At 54.5% G+C, this 15,763-nt stretch overlaps 8 protein-coding genes across 8 annotated transcripts; 4 read left to right on the top strand and 4 right to left on the bottom strand.

Annotated features, from left to right (window-relative positions):
* Positions 1-90: 90 nt before the first annotated feature.
* Positions 91-1,713, top strand: CHGG_05496 (uncharacterized protein; the record flags this gene model as incomplete). Its single annotated transcript, XM_001221590.1, has 2 exons — positions 91-1,297; positions 1,349-1,713. 2 exons carry the CDS (start codon positions 91-93, stop codon positions 1,711-1,713), a joined length of 1,572 nt encoding a protein of 523 aa, XP_001221591.1.
* A 436-nt stretch (positions 1,714-2,149) lies between these two features.
* Positions 2,150-2,780, bottom strand: CHGG_05495 (uncharacterized protein; the record flags this gene model as incomplete). The annotated part of the gene is made up of 3 exons (XM_001221589.1): positions 2,150-2,314; positions 2,384-2,449; positions 2,658-2,780. The coding sequence occupies 3 exons, from the start codon at positions 2,778-2,780 to the stop codon at positions 2,150-2,152; spliced, it is 354 nt and encodes a 117-aa protein (XP_001221590.1).
* Positions 2,781-3,341: 561 nt separating this feature from the next.
* On the bottom strand, positions 3,342-4,277 carry CHGG_05494 (uncharacterized protein; the record flags this gene model as incomplete). The annotated part of the gene is made up of 1 exon (XM_001221588.1): positions 3,342-4,277. The coding sequence occupies one exon, from the start codon at positions 4,275-4,277 to the stop codon at positions 3,342-3,344; it is 936 nt and encodes a 311-aa protein (XP_001221589.1).
* Positions 4,278-5,063: 786 nt separating this feature from the next.
* On the top strand, positions 5,064-5,819 carry CHGG_05493 (uncharacterized protein; the record flags this gene model as incomplete). The annotated part of the gene is made up of 2 exons (XM_001221587.1): positions 5,064-5,439; positions 5,518-5,819. 2 exons carry the CDS (start codon positions 5,064-5,066, stop codon positions 5,817-5,819), a joined length of 678 nt encoding a protein of 225 aa, XP_001221588.1.
* A 610-nt stretch (positions 5,820-6,429) lies between these two features.
* CHGG_05492 (uncharacterized protein) lies at positions 6,430-7,191 on the top strand (the record flags this gene model as incomplete). Its single annotated transcript, XM_001221586.1, has 1 exon — positions 6,430-7,191. The coding sequence occupies one exon, from the start codon at positions 6,430-6,432 to the stop codon at positions 7,189-7,191; it is 762 nt and encodes a 253-aa protein (XP_001221587.1).
* Positions 7,192-7,600: 409 nt separating this feature from the next.
* CHGG_05491 (uncharacterized protein) lies at positions 7,601-8,629 on the bottom strand (the record flags this gene model as incomplete). The annotated part of the gene is made up of 2 exons (XM_001221585.1): positions 7,601-7,807; positions 7,868-8,629. The coding sequence occupies 2 exons, from the start codon at positions 8,627-8,629 to the stop codon at positions 7,601-7,603; spliced, it is 969 nt and encodes a 322-aa protein (XP_001221586.1).
* Positions 8,630-9,223: 594 nt separating this feature from the next.
* CHGG_05490 (uncharacterized protein) lies at positions 9,224-10,852 on the top strand (the record flags this gene model as incomplete). The annotated part of the gene is made up of 5 exons (XM_001221584.1): positions 9,224-9,244; positions 9,294-10,303; positions 10,470-10,541; positions 10,691-10,761; positions 10,833-10,852. The coding sequence occupies 5 exons, from the start codon at positions 9,224-9,226 to the stop codon at positions 10,850-10,852; spliced, it is 1,194 nt and encodes a 397-aa protein (XP_001221585.1).
* A 4,068-nt stretch (positions 10,853-14,920) lies between these two features.
* On the bottom strand, positions 14,921-15,559 carry CHGG_05489 (uncharacterized protein; the record flags this gene model as incomplete). Its single annotated transcript, XM_001221583.1, has 3 exons — positions 14,921-15,118; positions 15,172-15,186; positions 15,494-15,559. The coding sequence occupies 3 exons, from the start codon at positions 15,557-15,559 to the stop codon at positions 14,921-14,923; spliced, it is 279 nt and encodes a 92-aa protein (XP_001221584.1).
* Between the last annotated feature and the right edge of the window lie 204 nt (positions 15,560-15,763).

The raw sequence follows: 15,763 nt of genomic DNA, 5'->3' as shown, positions 1-15,763 counted from the left end.
CAGAAACTGGCTGACGTCGTAAAAGAACGGTTATTGGAAGGCCATGGCGAGACCGTCTTCGACGTGGGTTTCGAAAACAATGGCGAAGGAATGAAGTTGTCTCGCGAGGAGTGGGACACGGCACATAAGCGGTTAACGGAGGCGGCCAAGAAGTTGGGAGCCAACACTCAACTATTACTGACGAAAAACGTGGGTGGCGATCTTGATGGGGCGCCGACCAAGGATGGGGACTGCAGCGGGAAAGTCATGATTCGCCAGGCACCGGAGACGGCTGAGGAAGTCATCGAGACGAGGATAGCCGTTGTTGGGAATGTTGACGCCGGCAAAAGCTCCATGCTCGGTGTTCTCGTCAAGGGCGACCTAGATGACGGCCGAGGCAAGGCGCGAGTCAACCTTTTCCGACACAAACATGAGATCGAGACGGGGCGGACGTCATCTGTCGGCATGGAGATCATGGGGTTTGACACGACTGGCCAGGTTGTGGTCTCGGACACCCCGGGACGCAAGCTGTCATGGGAGGAGATCGGGAAGCGCAACGCAAAAGTCATCACTTTCACCGACTTGGCGGGCCACGAGCGCTACCTGCGTACCACGGTGTTCGGGCTTCTGTCCAGCAGCCCGAATTATTGCCTGCTTATGGTTGCGGCCAACAACGGTCTCATCGGCATGAGCAAAGAGCACCTAGGAATTGCACTTGCCCTGAACGTGCCAGTCATGGTGGTCATCACCAAAATCGACATTTGCCCGCCTCAGATCCTGGAGCAGACCATTACGCAGATAACGCGGATTTTGAAGAGCCCTGGGGCAAGGAAGATACCCATCTTTATTAAGAACCACGAAGAGTGCATCAACACAGCCACTCAGTTTGTGAGCCAGCGGATATGCCCCATCTTTCAGGTGTCAAACGTGACGGGCGAGAACCTCGATTTGGTCCGCTCGTTCCTCAACATACTCCCGCACCACGGCCGCTACGATGCCGACGCTGCTTTCGAGTTCCATATCAACGACACTTTCAGCGTCCCTCATGTCGGGACAGTCGTATCTGGGATCGTCAAGTCTGGCGTGATACATGCTGGAGATGACGTCCAAATCGGGCCGGATTCACTGGGACGTTTTACGCAGACCTCGATTCGCTCCATCGAGAGGAAAAGGATAGGCGTACCCGCTGCATCCGCCGGCCAATCCGCCTCGTTTGCTCTGCGGCGGATTCGAAGAAAAGATGTGCGTAAGGGGATGGTGGTGCTGTCCAAATCGGACGGAGCCCCCCCTAAGGTGTACCGCGAGTTCGTGGCCGAAGGTTTGTTAGCTCCCGGACCGCGTATCATGTCGCATGCTGATTATCTTTTAGTGCTTATCTTGTCGCACGCAACGACCATCAAGACCAAATATCAGGCGATGCTACACGTCGGGCCGGTTTCCCAGACTTGCGCCATCATTGATGTTGACCGTCCTTTTATCCGGACTGGAGACCGAGCTACCGTCGCTTTCCAGTTCGTGCAGCGGCCCGAGTACCTAGCGCCCGGTGATCGACTCCTCTTCCGAGAGGGGAGAACGAAAGGTCTTGGGATCGTTAAGAGCGTCGGGTATGATCCCTCTAAGCCACTCATGCCAAAACAACCGGAGGGTGGTGTTAGTGATGAGCAGCGGGGCCCTGGGCCCGACGCCGAAGAGGCGGAAGATGTCAATGTAGCCCGTGGTGTCAAGGCCGAGTGAGTGAGCGAGTGAGGTATGACCCAGTACGGCGTGCGTCAGGCTTCGGCCCCTTACATTGTTGGGCAACTCTGGAGTTGTTGATTGTCAAGGCAAATTGCTTATTAGAACATGGGTTATTTCGCGGATGGGGAGAGTTCGACCGCCAAACGGATGGTATGCAGCGGACGGCGTTTTATGGTTATATCTTTGCCTAGTTTGATCCCTACTTTGTCCTGCAAGACAGCGGCTATGGCGCCATGAGATCCCGAATAGATAACAGAGAACCCCCTCCGTTCGGGTTCGTTACTATGAGTGCTATGGGTCTTCGTGTTGGACATTGACCGTGACGCAGGCAGGAGATTTCGTGACGATAGTCAATCAAGAACAGCCACCATACCGGGGAGCTTAAGTAACCCCCCCTACCTGGCTTGCGTCCGGAGCCAGTCAAGGTCGGTGGCTATTGTTCTGCCATGTCATGCCCACCGCCGATGCCGCCAAAGAGTGCGGACTTGGTCTTGAATGCGCCTTCGCTAAAACTGCGAGTGGCTGCGCGCATGATAGGGGACATCTCAAAGGGATCAGAATGATCGTGCTTGAGGAGAGATGAGAACAACGCTGTCTCCTAATCATATTGTTAGTCGGGCGGGGTGATTTTATGTGAGGGGTGTGGCTTTTATGACGAACCTCTTACGAAGAGCATCTCGGATTTCTTGCTCACAGTCTGCACCGGGTTGTGTGAGTAACGGCAGCGATGATTCTATTTTAAGACATAAAAGGTTACGGCCTAGCTTACCTTGACATCCTCTTCGTCTTCTTCATCAACGACGTAAATGGTCTCCTCCACATCGCCAAGCACCAGATTACAATGACTATCGTAAGCCTAGGAGGCGGAGGAGGGGTGGGTGTTAGTTGGAGGGAGCTTGCGTTGGGGTTAGGGGAAAATGTGGGGCGAATTTGCTGCTCACATGAAGGCGGCCCTTGAGTTCTCGGTCCCCTCTGAGCTTCACACAAACCACTTCATCGAGCAACAGGCGCACGAGGTCGAGGGGCTCCGACACCGCGCTGCCTTCATCTCTGACTTCGGCCATGGTGGGATGTAATGAGTCGCAAGTTTATATGACCTTGGCGTGTATTGCTGATTTGGGCGCTGGTGTTGTCTGCTTCGGAGGTCGGGCAATACGCGCGGTCAAAGGGCGGTCGTGGAGGGATGGTGGGCTTGTGGTTTTCCCGGGGGGCACAGGCCACTGAAGGCAACAAGCCTGGTGCGAGAAGCACGGGCAGATTGTGCCCCATGTCACCGCCTGCCTGATGGGGCAGTATGGCAGGTGCCAAAGTAACGACTCCATACCACAGCAGATGCCGCTGCCGCTACAGCCCCACCTCGAGGCACAGGGGCAGCATTTCACACGCGACAACCTGACAACTTCCCCGTTCAACGCAAAGGCTTTGGCGCACGCATAAAACGCGAATTGTCGAGAGACGGTGGTATGTATTCCTGCTAGTGGAAGGAGTGGATCGAGACCATAATGGAGCGGAGTTATGCATTCGGGGTCAGCGTAAGTATTTTACTATTGTTTTAACCAACGAAGCGAAGCCCCCGTAGTGTAGACAAATGAGGGGACGGCAACGGTTCTTGGTCCTGGTTTTCATCACCGACCCTTGACCTTCTCCAGCCTCAGGTCGTTGATATACATATACCTGCTCAGGGAGATCCAACCGTACCGAAACCAGACCATCTGGCTCTTGTGCGCCGAAACCATGGCCCTCCACGCAGTTGTGATGCTGCCGTACCCCATTAAGCTGCTGAGGAAAACCAAGCCCCCGGGGTGCTTCTTGTCCTTCTTATCGGCGCCGACGGCCCAGCTGGCGAGTGTGGTCAGCACGTCCAAAAATCCAATGTATTTTCGTCCCAAGGACACTGTCTTGAGGGTGTAGAGATCGACGGGCGGCTGCCAGCCTGGTTTGCCAGCCACCAACTCCGCGATAAAAGCCTTGGCGCCGTGGTACAAGGAAATGTGGTTTGGGTGGCCGGAGACACCACCGGCGTCGAACGTTACGAGCACGTCGATAGCGGCTGCCGGGGCCGTCTCGCTGTTTCGCATCCTGGCAAGGTTGGGTGCGAAGGCCGAGCAAAGCAGGGCCGAAATGTCGCCGCTGTCCCACTTTGCCGTCATGCTGTCAGGGAATTCGGGCTTGTCAACGACGAAAACGTCGTCCGTCGAGCGTAGCCCGAGGATCAAGCCCGACTTGGCGAGTTCGCGCTTTCGTGTCTCGCCGAGGCCGTCTGCATTGCCTACCATGAGATGATTCTCGTTAGCGGCCGTAGTATAAGGCTGGGGGTGGAAGAGGGGCGGGCGCATACCACTGCTCAGACAGAGGATCTTGACGTGGTTTCCCGTCTCCGGTCTGGCGAGCGCCATGACGGTAGGCGAGAAGAACATGGCCTCGTCATCAGGGTGCGCAATAAGAAGGCAGACGCGTTTGTTACGCACGGCTGGGAAGCGCTCCGAGACCACGGAAGTGGTGTAGACGTATAGTGACGGGAGCACGACGGCTAGCACGCCGACAGTCACGGGCCAGTCCATCGTGCCCCTACCCAAGCAGATCGGCGAGAATGTTGACCCCGTGGGCCAAATGATACGGCTATGCAGGTCGCTTCGCAATGTATGTCGGCGGTAGCGTATAAAGAACGCGCCCCAAGAGCTCGGCGCTCTGCAGCGCAGGGAAGAGAGGGGCACGCGAGTGGAGTAAAGTGCAACCAACCGGACCTGTAACAAGCGCCTCGAGTTCAGAAAAAAAAGCAGAAACTCGTGGGATTTTATGCACAAGACCAGAACTTAGTTTAGTGACTTGCTGCAGCTGTAGAGGCGGTGAGAGGTCAGTCGCATGTGGGGAGGGGGCCGAGAAACGGGGTTTTGATGGGCTTGGTGGAACGGCACATGGGAGGACCCCCTGACCTCGAGGTGGGGTATGAAGTGTCTCTGCAACCACACAGTCGATCTGCCGGGTCACGTTCGTTCCGAGGTAAAATATCTACACAGTACGAAGTATCTCAACAGAACTTGGACTGGCAGGTACGCAGCTCAATGTCAACGTGCAAGCTCTGATTGGGCATTTTTGGACTCCTAGTGTGGGATTCAACAACCCTCCTGAAAGCCATCATCACCCGTTATCTATTGATACCGAACGGCGTAAGTACTCTGTATGCGATCTATGTATTCGTACGTACACCGGCGCGATGACAGGGGTCGCGGCACTGGCGGCGGACCCCTGTTGCGAATGCAGATCGCGACTTCTCGATCACCGTCTCATTTTTGTCGTCGCGCCGTGTTGTCCCGTTCCCTCAATTCATACCACCCAAGCTCACCACAATGGCAAGAAGACGCAGAGAACGATCCCCGTCCAACCTCAAACTAAAACAACCCGATCGATCAGGCCCGTCGGAGAAGACGTTACTGCAGCTCGCCGAGGAAAGAGGGCTGTTCGACCAGGCAAAAAAAAGGGAGGACGAAATCGAGAACAAGGCTTGCCCGGTTCCCATCCCGCGCCCACCCAAAAATGGAGAGGAAGATGATGACGAGGAGGCTGGGTTGCCGCCCACTGTTGAGCGTGTACTTGAGACGCTGCTCTGGTCTGTGAGCCTGTCTATGCTGCACTTCACCCTCGACGTCCTCGTCCAGCATCAATATTCGGTGGACAGCATAGTATGGCCCAAGGTTTGGATGAGGTTTGGTCAAGCGTTATTAGGTGAGTCCGTCCGCCGTTATGGTGCTGCTGTGTTTAACTCTGAGCCACAATGCTAACCCCATTTCAATTGCCCTCTAGTTTTCGGCCTGCTTATCTATGTCCTTCATCCTCATGCTGCGAACCCAGGTTTGGTTCCCGGTCTGCCCCCGCGGTACCAGTCAGCCCTCCGGCAAGCCATATTCTTTATCACGAGCATATTTGCCGGCTGCTACCTGATCCACATCACCAACGCATTCGGGTATATGGCCGTCATGAAACAGGCGCCGCCCATTGGTTGTCTCTGGGTGTGGTCTGTCATCGAACTGGATCTTGCTTGGGCTGTGCTCAGCCTTTCGGGCGCAGGGGCGTTTCTGTGGCAGAAGGGATACAGTATAAAGTAGGGAAAACGTGAGTGTTGGATTGCGACCCGCGAGTCCCTCCAGAAGTTCCGCGAAACCGGAAGCACTTCCCATGATTCCCACTCTAGATGGTTCATTTTTTCCCATAGAACACTTGATTTCCCCTTCCGGGACTTCCTTACCTTTCCTAATCACAAGCCCCTTTCCTCTGGCACTCACCTGCGACTGCCAAAAACGTCCTCACCTCGCGCCTTCTCCAGCGAGCTGCTGCGATGGCACCATTGGCAGCTAGAAATGTCCGTAATGCTTCAGGCCGGCGCGTAGGTTCGCTTTCTTTCGAGTGCGCCTGCCTACTTCCCAGGTAACCTACGAAAATAAGGCTAAAGGTCGTTGGCCAGCCCAGCACCTTCCTCCGTGACACAGCGTCGGTCCGTCGATCTCTCCTCGTGGTTGAAAAGGGCGTCCAGGCTGGTTCAGGCTGGGGTCTTCGTCACCCAAATCTCTCCTACGCACTTCTCCTGAACCTCACTCAATAAGGTAGCATCTTCAAATCGGCGTTGACCACCACATCATCTAACGCGCCGTTCTACTCAATATTTAATACATTCGTCAAGACCTCACGCCATCCGTCCCAACAACCAGGGTCGTTACAATGCTCTCCACTCTACTTTCGATCGGGCTGTTTCTCTCGCGAGGGCATGCCGCGCCTGCAGCAACCGCCAACTTGACGGCACGAGCTATCCCCAGTGGCATCATCATCGAACACTGCACGGTCCCCGGTGTAGTGGCCCTCACGTTCGACGATGGCCCATTTATCTACACCAGCCACATCTTGGACCTGTTGGACCAGTACGGCGCCCAAGCGACTTTCTTTATAAACGGCGAGAACTGGTCCCGCGGTATCGGTGACTTCTCGAGCCCTTGGCCCGAGATCTTGCGGCGTATGGACCTTTCAGGTCATCAAATCGGCTCCCACACCTGGGCGCACGCCGATCTGTCGTCCGCCGATTCGCCTACGCGGGAGTTCCAAATCTACGAGCTCGAAAAAGCACTTTTTGCTGTTCTCGGCAAAGCCCCCACCTACCTTCGACCGCCCTATGCTTCCTGTTCGGGAGACTGCCTCCATGAGACAGAGCAGATGGGACTACATGTGGTCAACTTTGACGTTGACCCCAAGGACTACCTCCACAACGACCCGAACGATATCGCCGCCGCCATGGAGAATTTCTCCAGAGCTCTGGATGAGCGCCGGTGGGGTGATTCGTTCCTCGTCCTCAGCCATGACTCGCTGCAGAATACAGCCGAGTTCTTAGTCCCGCACATGCTCATGGAGATCCAGCAGCGCGGATACCGGGCTGTCACAGTGGGGGAGTGTCTCGGCGACCCCCCTGAGAATTGGTACTGGTACCTATGAAGGGGTTATGAGTTTCTGTTGCGAAGGGATGTGGTGTTACAGGCCAGCAATGTGGCGACAGCGGATTTCTAAGAGTGCCGATTAAGGAAGCACGAGCGTCTGGTCGCTAGTCAGGTTCCGGATGGGGGTCTCAACGCTGGAACACGGCTTGGGTTTTACACGGCGGTTGTGGAACGGCCGGTTGGACATATCGTTTGGTTTTGTATGCTGACTCTACTCATGGTATTCTTAGGTTTGTCGATAGAGCACAGAAAGTAATGTGTATTTCTTTCTGCGATTATACTCCTCAACCCCATGCGTGCGAGCTTGTTTACCGCCCCTGCAATGCCCCTTCCTGGTCCCAGAGGTATGCTTCTAACCCTCGTCGCGGACTTACCCGAACTCAAGGCGGCGGGCGGCCTTTCCGCTGTTACGCAAGCGTCTGCAGCTCGTTTAGAATGTTGTCAATCTCGCCCGCGACAAAGATCGGGTCGTCCTTCTGGATGAAGTGGCCGCAGCCCTTGGCAATCTTCATATCACTCGTCGCTTGTGCAAGCCGGGTCAGACCGTCATTGTACGCACCCCAGGCCGGGTTCATATATGCGTTGACGATGGCCTTTGGTACGGACAGTGAGCCCTGTATCACGAATTTATGATTAGTAGGCCACACCGAGGCACCGAGTCCGTTTAAGCTTACATTCTCACACTGATCCGCAAACTCATCCCAATCATGTCCCACAACCGTCAATAGGGGAGGCTCCCCGCCGGGGCCGTTGGGTAAGGCGGGTTTACTCGCATACGGCAGTAACTCCCTCAGGTTCCTCCGATCGAAATGCTCTGGGTTGGGCACCGTAGGGTGGAAAAATTGACGGACCCTCTCCCGCGTATGCCGCAGCCCCTCAGCCGTGAGGCCCTCCGGCAGCTGGCCCTCATCAAAACCGGGCTCGGCCGGGTCAGGAAACACGGAGACAAAGTCCGTATTTGCCATCATCGAGTCAAGGAAGAGGTACGCCGCTACACGGCCAGGGTGTTCGGCTGCGTAGAGGCGGGCGAGGGCACATCCGATCGAGTTGCAAACCAGGATTATGCGAAGGTCCTCGATCTGGCGATTGAGTTCGTCCTGGGAAACCTGGATGAGAAGCTGGTGGAGGTCGGCGATGGCAGCGCGGGCATCATGGCCGTAAGGCGAATCTGGGATGTCGGACGGGTCCGAGTCAGATTTCCCTTGGCCGTAGCGGTCATAGCAGAGTAAAGTGGGCGTCGGCCGGTTGGAATCGCTGCGGAGTTTGAAAAGATGCTCGACTGTTCCAGTCCAACCGGCAGAAGGGAGTACGAGGCCGTTGAGGAATACAACAAGAGTGTCAGATAACTGTCTCTCATCCTGCGGCCGGTGGTGGGCGATGGACACGTGGAGGGAAGCACCAGGCTTGGTTTTCAATGTGATAGTTTTATCCTCCATATTGACGAAAACAAGGGTTTATAAAAGGAGACAACGTTCCGGCAGATGATTTTTCAAGTGGTGGCCGGGTTGCATGGCAAGCTATATTTATATGTGAGGAGTTGGGCAAGGTACCTAATGGATGATGACGTGAGATCTGCGGAGCTGTCAAGACCGACAATGTCATGCAGGATTTTAATGGCACCGGACACTAAAGCAACGATGGGTTAACAAGATTTCTTCGTGTGCCGCAGCCCACATAGGGTTTCCCAAACAGGTAGGTCTGTGGAAGACATGCTCCTCTAAACCGAACCCCCAAGCCGGGTCACTACGGGTTGGTATGTGAGCGTTGCAGCCCAAACAATGAACAACGTGTGGTCAGATTATCTTAGTGGGCTTTCTTTCCTAAAACGATCGTGCAGATTATGGTTAGTAATTCGCGTACCTTCCATTGGCTCGTCGTGACTCAGAGGAACACTCACCCCGGCCCAACACCCAAGGCAACTTCATACATATCACTTCTCCTTCCTTCCTGTGACTCTTGCTCCACCTCCATTTCCACGACACCCGGCGTCTCCCCACTAAACCAAACCCACTTAGCAGCAGTCGGCAAAAATGGCCATGAAAATCACAGCCGTGAGTCTGCAGTGTCCTCCCGACAAGACATGGCTAACACGCCCGTTAGCTTTCCGTATATCCCATCAAGGGTTTGCGCGGCATCGAGCTCGAGTCAGCCCAGATTGGGCCGCTGGGAATAAAGCATGACCGAAGCTTTATGCTGTACGAAGTGCATCCGACTACTGGGGAGCTGAAGAAGATTCAACTGGACACACACCCAAAATGCGCCCTATTCGAACCGCACATCACCCCCGGACTTCAGGACGGGCCTTCTCTGCTCGTCGTGCGGTACCTTGGCCGCGCGCTGCAGGGCTCCGAGGCCGCCGAGGAGGAAAGTACAATCGAGATGCCGCTTGAGCCGGACATGTCCTGCCTTGAGAAAACCGACGTGGTTCTGCATGGTAGCCCGGCGTCAGCCTACCGTATGGGTGACTCATATGACACCTGGTTCAGCCAGCATTTCGGAGTTCCCACCGTGTTGATCTACCTTGGCGACGGACGGCGACCTGTCCTGGGTAAAACCCTCCCGCCCAAACCCGCCCAAGAGCAGCAGCGACAGGGGTGGATGTCTTCCCTGACCTCTTATATCACCTCGCCCCAGAAATCAGACGGCAGCTCGGGCGCGTGGATATCTTTCAGTGACGTTGCGCCCTTGATGGTAGCATCCGAACCATCCTTGCAGGACGTCAGAGACCGCCTTCTCAACGGCGAGCCGGTGGAGATGTATAAGTTCCGCCCCAACATCGTCGTCGACGGCGAGGGCGAGGATTCGTGGGCAGAAGACTTCTGGGCCGAGCTTACCATAGGGCCTAGCGGAAGCCCACAGCAGGGTACCCTTCAGTTGACGGGTAACTGCGTGAGGTGTCTCAGCTTGAACGTTGATTACCGGACGGGGAAACCAGCGGAAGGGGAACTAGGCAATGTTCTGAAAAGACTCATGAAGGACAGGAGGGTTGATACAGGGTCAAAGTGGTCACCTGTGTTTGGCCGATATGCCTTCCTGGACAGCCGCCACACCGAAGGCATTACCGTGTCAGTGGGTGATAGCGTTGAGGTCACTCGGCGCAACACGGAACGGTCCGTCTGGGACTGGCCGGACTTGTGAAACTTCGGATCAATGCTGGCTTCGGTTTCTACCTTCGGGCACTTCTCATTTTGACATCTTAATATATTCAACACATGCTGGGCGTTAGGGACCTCAACTATGCCTAATATATCGTCACCTTGCTTCAGACTCACACAGTGCCCCGAACCAGATCCATGTTTGTCGGGCTCGTCAACTTGCTCAGCCACAACTTCATCCGAGTCGTGTGTGGTACGTAGTGTAAAGGGCAGTTGGCCAGCTTAACAAATATTCATTCTCCTTCCATAACCAACCCGAACTATCAGGCATTAGTCACCTCCCTTCTTTGCCACTTCCTAATATCCATAGTATTAGTATAAATCGTACTCGTTACTTACCAGGGCATGGCCGCGGCCCTCGGGCGGAATATGGTACATTATGGCCGTTGAATATCGGGAGTCAAGGAAGGGCAGTAAGTACTATTTTGGTCAGTACGCCTCATGATAGTTGATTTTGGTAGTCGTCATGCTCTAATCTTGACAGTTCTTACTGCGCTTACATGAGCTATGAAGCCGATGACACGTTGGTGGTATACTATTGATACTATTTAACCCGTCGGACTGTTCCTGTGAACGGGAGGCCACTCGCTAGCTCCGTCCAGTCTATGTTAAATGAGATACAGAGGAGAATACAAGTAGCTTTTCATGGAGTAGGAGGGTTTTGAATTCTTAGTTTGGCCCCCTAACGCGAAGGTTACCCGAATGGTGTGGTTGGACTCTGTAGTAGCTGCCCTCGGGTTATACACTTGCTCCAGGCTGTCTCACGAAGGGGCTTCTACGCTTGGTCAGTGGACAATGAGATCTTTCTTACGCCGCCGCCCCGTGCAAACACCCGGCGGCTACGGCCATTGTTATTCTCAATAGGCTGTCGAGGACGTCAAATGAACGTTATTGATGGCCCCCATTAACCACAGTTCCATCGTAATCTTTTTTCCATCTCTTCCTCTGGTTCCTACATCCTATCTGGACAGCATTATGGCGAGCTGTTTTTCTCACATTTATAACACATGATCGCATGCATCTGGGGAGGAGGTGAATTATCAAAGCCCAAACAAGACCCCATACAGTACTAAAGAACTACCGCATCCTGCTACAGCCGTCAGGGCACCAACAGCTTATGTTATTGAGTTGGGTGCTGCAATCGGTCCGTCGAACACTGGGCGAGGGCGTGAGTCCGGCTCCGCTCGCCTCTAAAGGCCGGAGTGGCAGAGTGGCGAAGGAGACGCGTACAACCCCCTGAGAGAGCTGCAGATCAAACGCCCGACAAGCCTTTTCGGCCCGGATCTCGGATGATGGTTATTTAGTAAGTGCCCTCCAATGAGCGAGCGAACGTCCCTTGCCACATACACTTAGTGCCTAGGTCTGCACCTATGACAGCACGAAATAGCGGAATTATACCCAGATATCTCCCCGCCCAGTGTCAATGAACCGACGGATATGCGCAACACAAGGGTGTGAAGCCGAAGCCCGGGCACTGCGAGGTGGATGGGTAAGCGGCAAGGCTCGGGTATACGCCTGACCTGTGGTTGGAAATTGGCCAAGTATGGAAAATGCGGCAAGCAGGAGGGAAAGCAGTAGCTGCTCTGGGCTCGCCACCGGAGGCACCAGAAACCAACCTATCTGTCTTGCTTGTATACCTCCTAGCCGAGGGTTTGGTTTTCCTTTCGCCCCTGATCGGCAATGGGTTACGATTCACATCCCACCGCGCATTTCTCGAGAAACACAAAATTTCCCGAAAATCTAGCGGATACATCAGTATACCGAGGTGGGTGTCAATAAACATAGGGTATAACGAGGGCCGGGCTCATTCGTTGAAAAATGAGACCCAGGGCAATGACTGTACCGTGGAGGGCCCATTGCCCGGGCGCTTGGCCCGATTCCCCGTGGGCCGGACCGGATGACCTACACATAAAATTTCCTTTGAGGTACACAGCTCCGTGCTTGGAGCGGCTACCGGTTGTGGAGCTAACACCGTATGTTTGCATTGTGTATGTCGTGACAATGAACCCAAAGGGGAATATATTGTTTACCATCTCGGTGCAGCGACCAGTTCGAGTATCCGCTATGACCTTTCTAGTCGGATAGGAGTATGAGCGGATAGAGGCAGGCTTGTTGCGTCTCGTGAAGAGTGGACAGAGCGCATTGTACTCGGTGCGAAGTTCCAAAACGTGGCCAATGGTAAAACACGGAAATGGGCATAGTTTCATGACGATGTTGCCCCCCCATTGGCGTTGTGGCAGAAGGGTGTGACGCCTGGTGCTTTACCGATGGAAGGGCGGGTAATTACTGCATTCACCTTCTGCAACACTACGGCTGTCGGCGGTTGTTGGTGTTATGAAGGCTCAGTTCGCTGTCAAACGGGAGCGAAGACAAACGGGCTGTTATCATTTCTCAAGTCGTAACCCACAGGAATGGCACTCGGGCATGCCCGTGTCAAAGAGACATCAAGATATTGCAGAGGTTGTGAGATATGCCGTTTTCGCCAGGCATCTGGGCTTGGCTGGTCGATTGGATTTGACGCCACCGGGTAGCATGCCGAGCCAAATAAATGTGAATAGCGTAGCGAATGCTGCCAAACCCCTTGACCATCATGTGTGTCACCGTCGCCCAGGACAGAGCTGGTGGCACGAGAGATGCCGGACCTGATACTACGGTCCGTCGTCTTGGGGATGGCCATTATACCACACTGCGTACCAATCCTCTTGAAGGACCTCTGCTATATGCGGGATGTCCCTATGCAGCACAACCCGCTTCGATGGTACTCCCCACTTAGATTACGTGCAGCGGCTGGGAAATTGCATGCACCACTCTGCACGAACATATCACGGGGCCCTTTTGCTGCCGGATTTGTTGAAGGCTGCGCCATGGGCCGGCTAGTCAGGGAGTATCAGGTCCCATTTCGCGGCTCTGCAGACTCGGAACGGCTTGCGGTAGGTATTGTGGGAGTGTGGTTATCATGGTGAACAGGAGACGGGATCGGGCTGGTTGATCAGTGGGTAAGCGGGAATACCTCTAAGCAAGTCGTCTCGTCTGTTCCAGCCTAAGACATCATTTGCGGCCCTGGTATGTCCTTTTGGCACGGTGCATGGGCTCATCGACGTTCGATACCACATGGTGGTCAGGGGGCGATGTTGTTCCGAGGATGGTTTGCGGCCTGCCCCACTTCTCCAACAAGGGTCGCTGGAGTGGAGTTGGAGGTTGGAGAAGCCAAGGGTCTCGGGGCTTGACAAGGATTAGTTAGACAAGGTCTTTGGAGGGCCGCAAGTGGCTTCTGCTTGAGCTCCCGAACTTGGAAATGTTGTTCAGGGAGGTTGGCTGTCAAGCTGTGTCAAGCTGAGTAGTAACCGGTATTTGGTTGTTTGTAATTCTACTGCTTCAAGCAAAGCCACGAGCCGCAGAGGACCCCCTTTTGCATCATTGCTCCCTGGAGAGTTGCTGGTGAGGGAATTTGGCGTTGAAGTGAGTGAGTGTCGGGAGCGTTGGTTTGGTTTGATGCCGGTGTCGCAGATACGCGAGGAGGGCCCGATCCCGTTGGCGGCAGGGAGCTGGCGAATCCGAGACAGAGCAGCGACACGGGCTTGCACCGTCTGCTGCAAGCCTGGGCACCCTGACCATGCGCCTGACCGTTTTACTGCGGGTTACTGTGTGCAGCCAAGTCGCGCTTCACCCCAATTCCAGAACTTGCAGTGTTCTGGGATGGAGAATGCGTGGGCTTCTCATTTGTCCACCCGAGCCACTTCGATTTCGGGGTGAGTTGAAACGTAATCTGGATCAAGTGGGAACTTCGGCAGCGTTTTGGAGGTTGGGCGGCGTCTCTTGACCCATACGGATTGTGATATTGATTTGGAGTTTTTGGGGAGGGCGCGCTGAGGTAGTCAATTTTCAATTATCCATTCCTCTGACTGCACAGGCGGAATCCAGGGACCGCATACATTGGGTAAAACAACGCCTGTTTGCGACTGCTCCCAACCTTTGGGCCTGCCCAAAGTTGATGGGTTGCTGTTGGGACAGTGCGGGGTTGTTTCAGGGGCAGCCAGCGTGTATGTCTGGTCTTTGGAAAGTTGCCCGGCGTTCAGGCGTTAAAAAGAAAAAAAAAAAAAAAACCTCAAGTCCGGTCGGCAATTATATACCTAGAGGGAGCGGGGAATGCCATGCAATTTTCGTTTTTCTGTTCTACGCCGATATGTCGTGGTTGAAATGCTTTCGCTCTCAGCTGAAGCTCGGAGCTCTAGGAGCTTGGGCCATGTAAAGAGATGCCCCGCGATGCAGGGCTTATCTGTGTTTTACCCCTCCAAGGTGTTCTTATCACTCTCTCGCTCCTGTGGCGCATGGCGGGGTAAAATGGAATGGGGGACAACTGTCCGACCGGGAAGGTTTCAAGGAAATATTTTCATCCTTGGACTCGGCAACGATTGAGTGGCTGGATTTGACCCTTGACGCCAGGAATGTAGGAGATTTATTGCCTTGGGCGGTGTAAAGCATCGCGACCTGCGGCATTGGTAGCTTGAGTCAAAACTTGACTTGTTCGCGGGGTGTTTCGAAACCCCCCGAGCCCACAAAACAACCCGAATCTTAGGCCTTGTTACGTGGGGGCCACTTTGCAGGTTTATTTTGTCGTTCACAAGTCGACATGTTAAAGGATGACCAGTATGGCCAGTACAGCTCCCCATTGTTGCTTTGGACCGCAAAACCGATGACGCTTGATAGGTAGGTGAGGTCTCGGGCCGTGCCGGGGTCTGACCGATGCCTCCTGTTCTCGTGCTCTGTTGGCTGCCTGAACGACGCAGCCAGCTTTTCTGCCCAACAGGCTCAAAACTGCATACCTCAATTGTGAGATTCTGGATTGGGCATCACGTTTCGAAATCTACCAAGTCTCCTAATTTCCGTCGTACCTTACGTAGCCTAGGGGAGGGGGGTTGCGGGGGTCAGGCTGCCCTACTGCCGCGCTAAGCCGTGCGTAAACTCGGTAGAAGTTCACGCAGGGCAGAAACGGAGACATCAACACCCTCCTTGTTGGTCTTTCAGAATTGCCAACCGCTTGGGAATGGATGGGTTGAGCCCCCCCACGATGACAGCAGTTTCTGGTGGGGCGAGCCCCGGATCTGGGTAGAGTCTTTGGCATGGTTGGAGCTCCTGTGCACGTACTGGAAGCAAGTGCGAGCCAGAACGAGCCCATTGGCCTTCGTGAGTTACCAGCTCCAGCATTGGCATGGCGCCATGGTTACAAGCAGATGGGGAACGGCTATATTAATAGAATCGCTCGAGTGTCGATCAAGGAACAACTTGTTTCACAGTATTGGGCCGGGCAGTTCCTTCCACAGCCTGTCTTGGAGTCGGGGTTTGACACTTGCCAGCTCCCTCCCCCGTTCGCTCCGAGCACCGGGAATGGAAGGGGCACTCAGACGGTTGTTGGAT

The sequence above is a fragment of the Chaetomium globosum genome, genomic scaffold (assembly GCF_000143365.1).
Source record: "Chaetomium globosum CBS 148.51 scaffold_3 genomic scaffold, whole genome shotgun sequence".
Taxonomy (NCBI): Eukaryota; Fungi; Ascomycota; class Sordariomycetes; order Sordariales; family Chaetomiaceae; genus Chaetomium; species Chaetomium globosum.
This window is presented reverse-complemented; position numbering and strand designations above follow the sequence as displayed.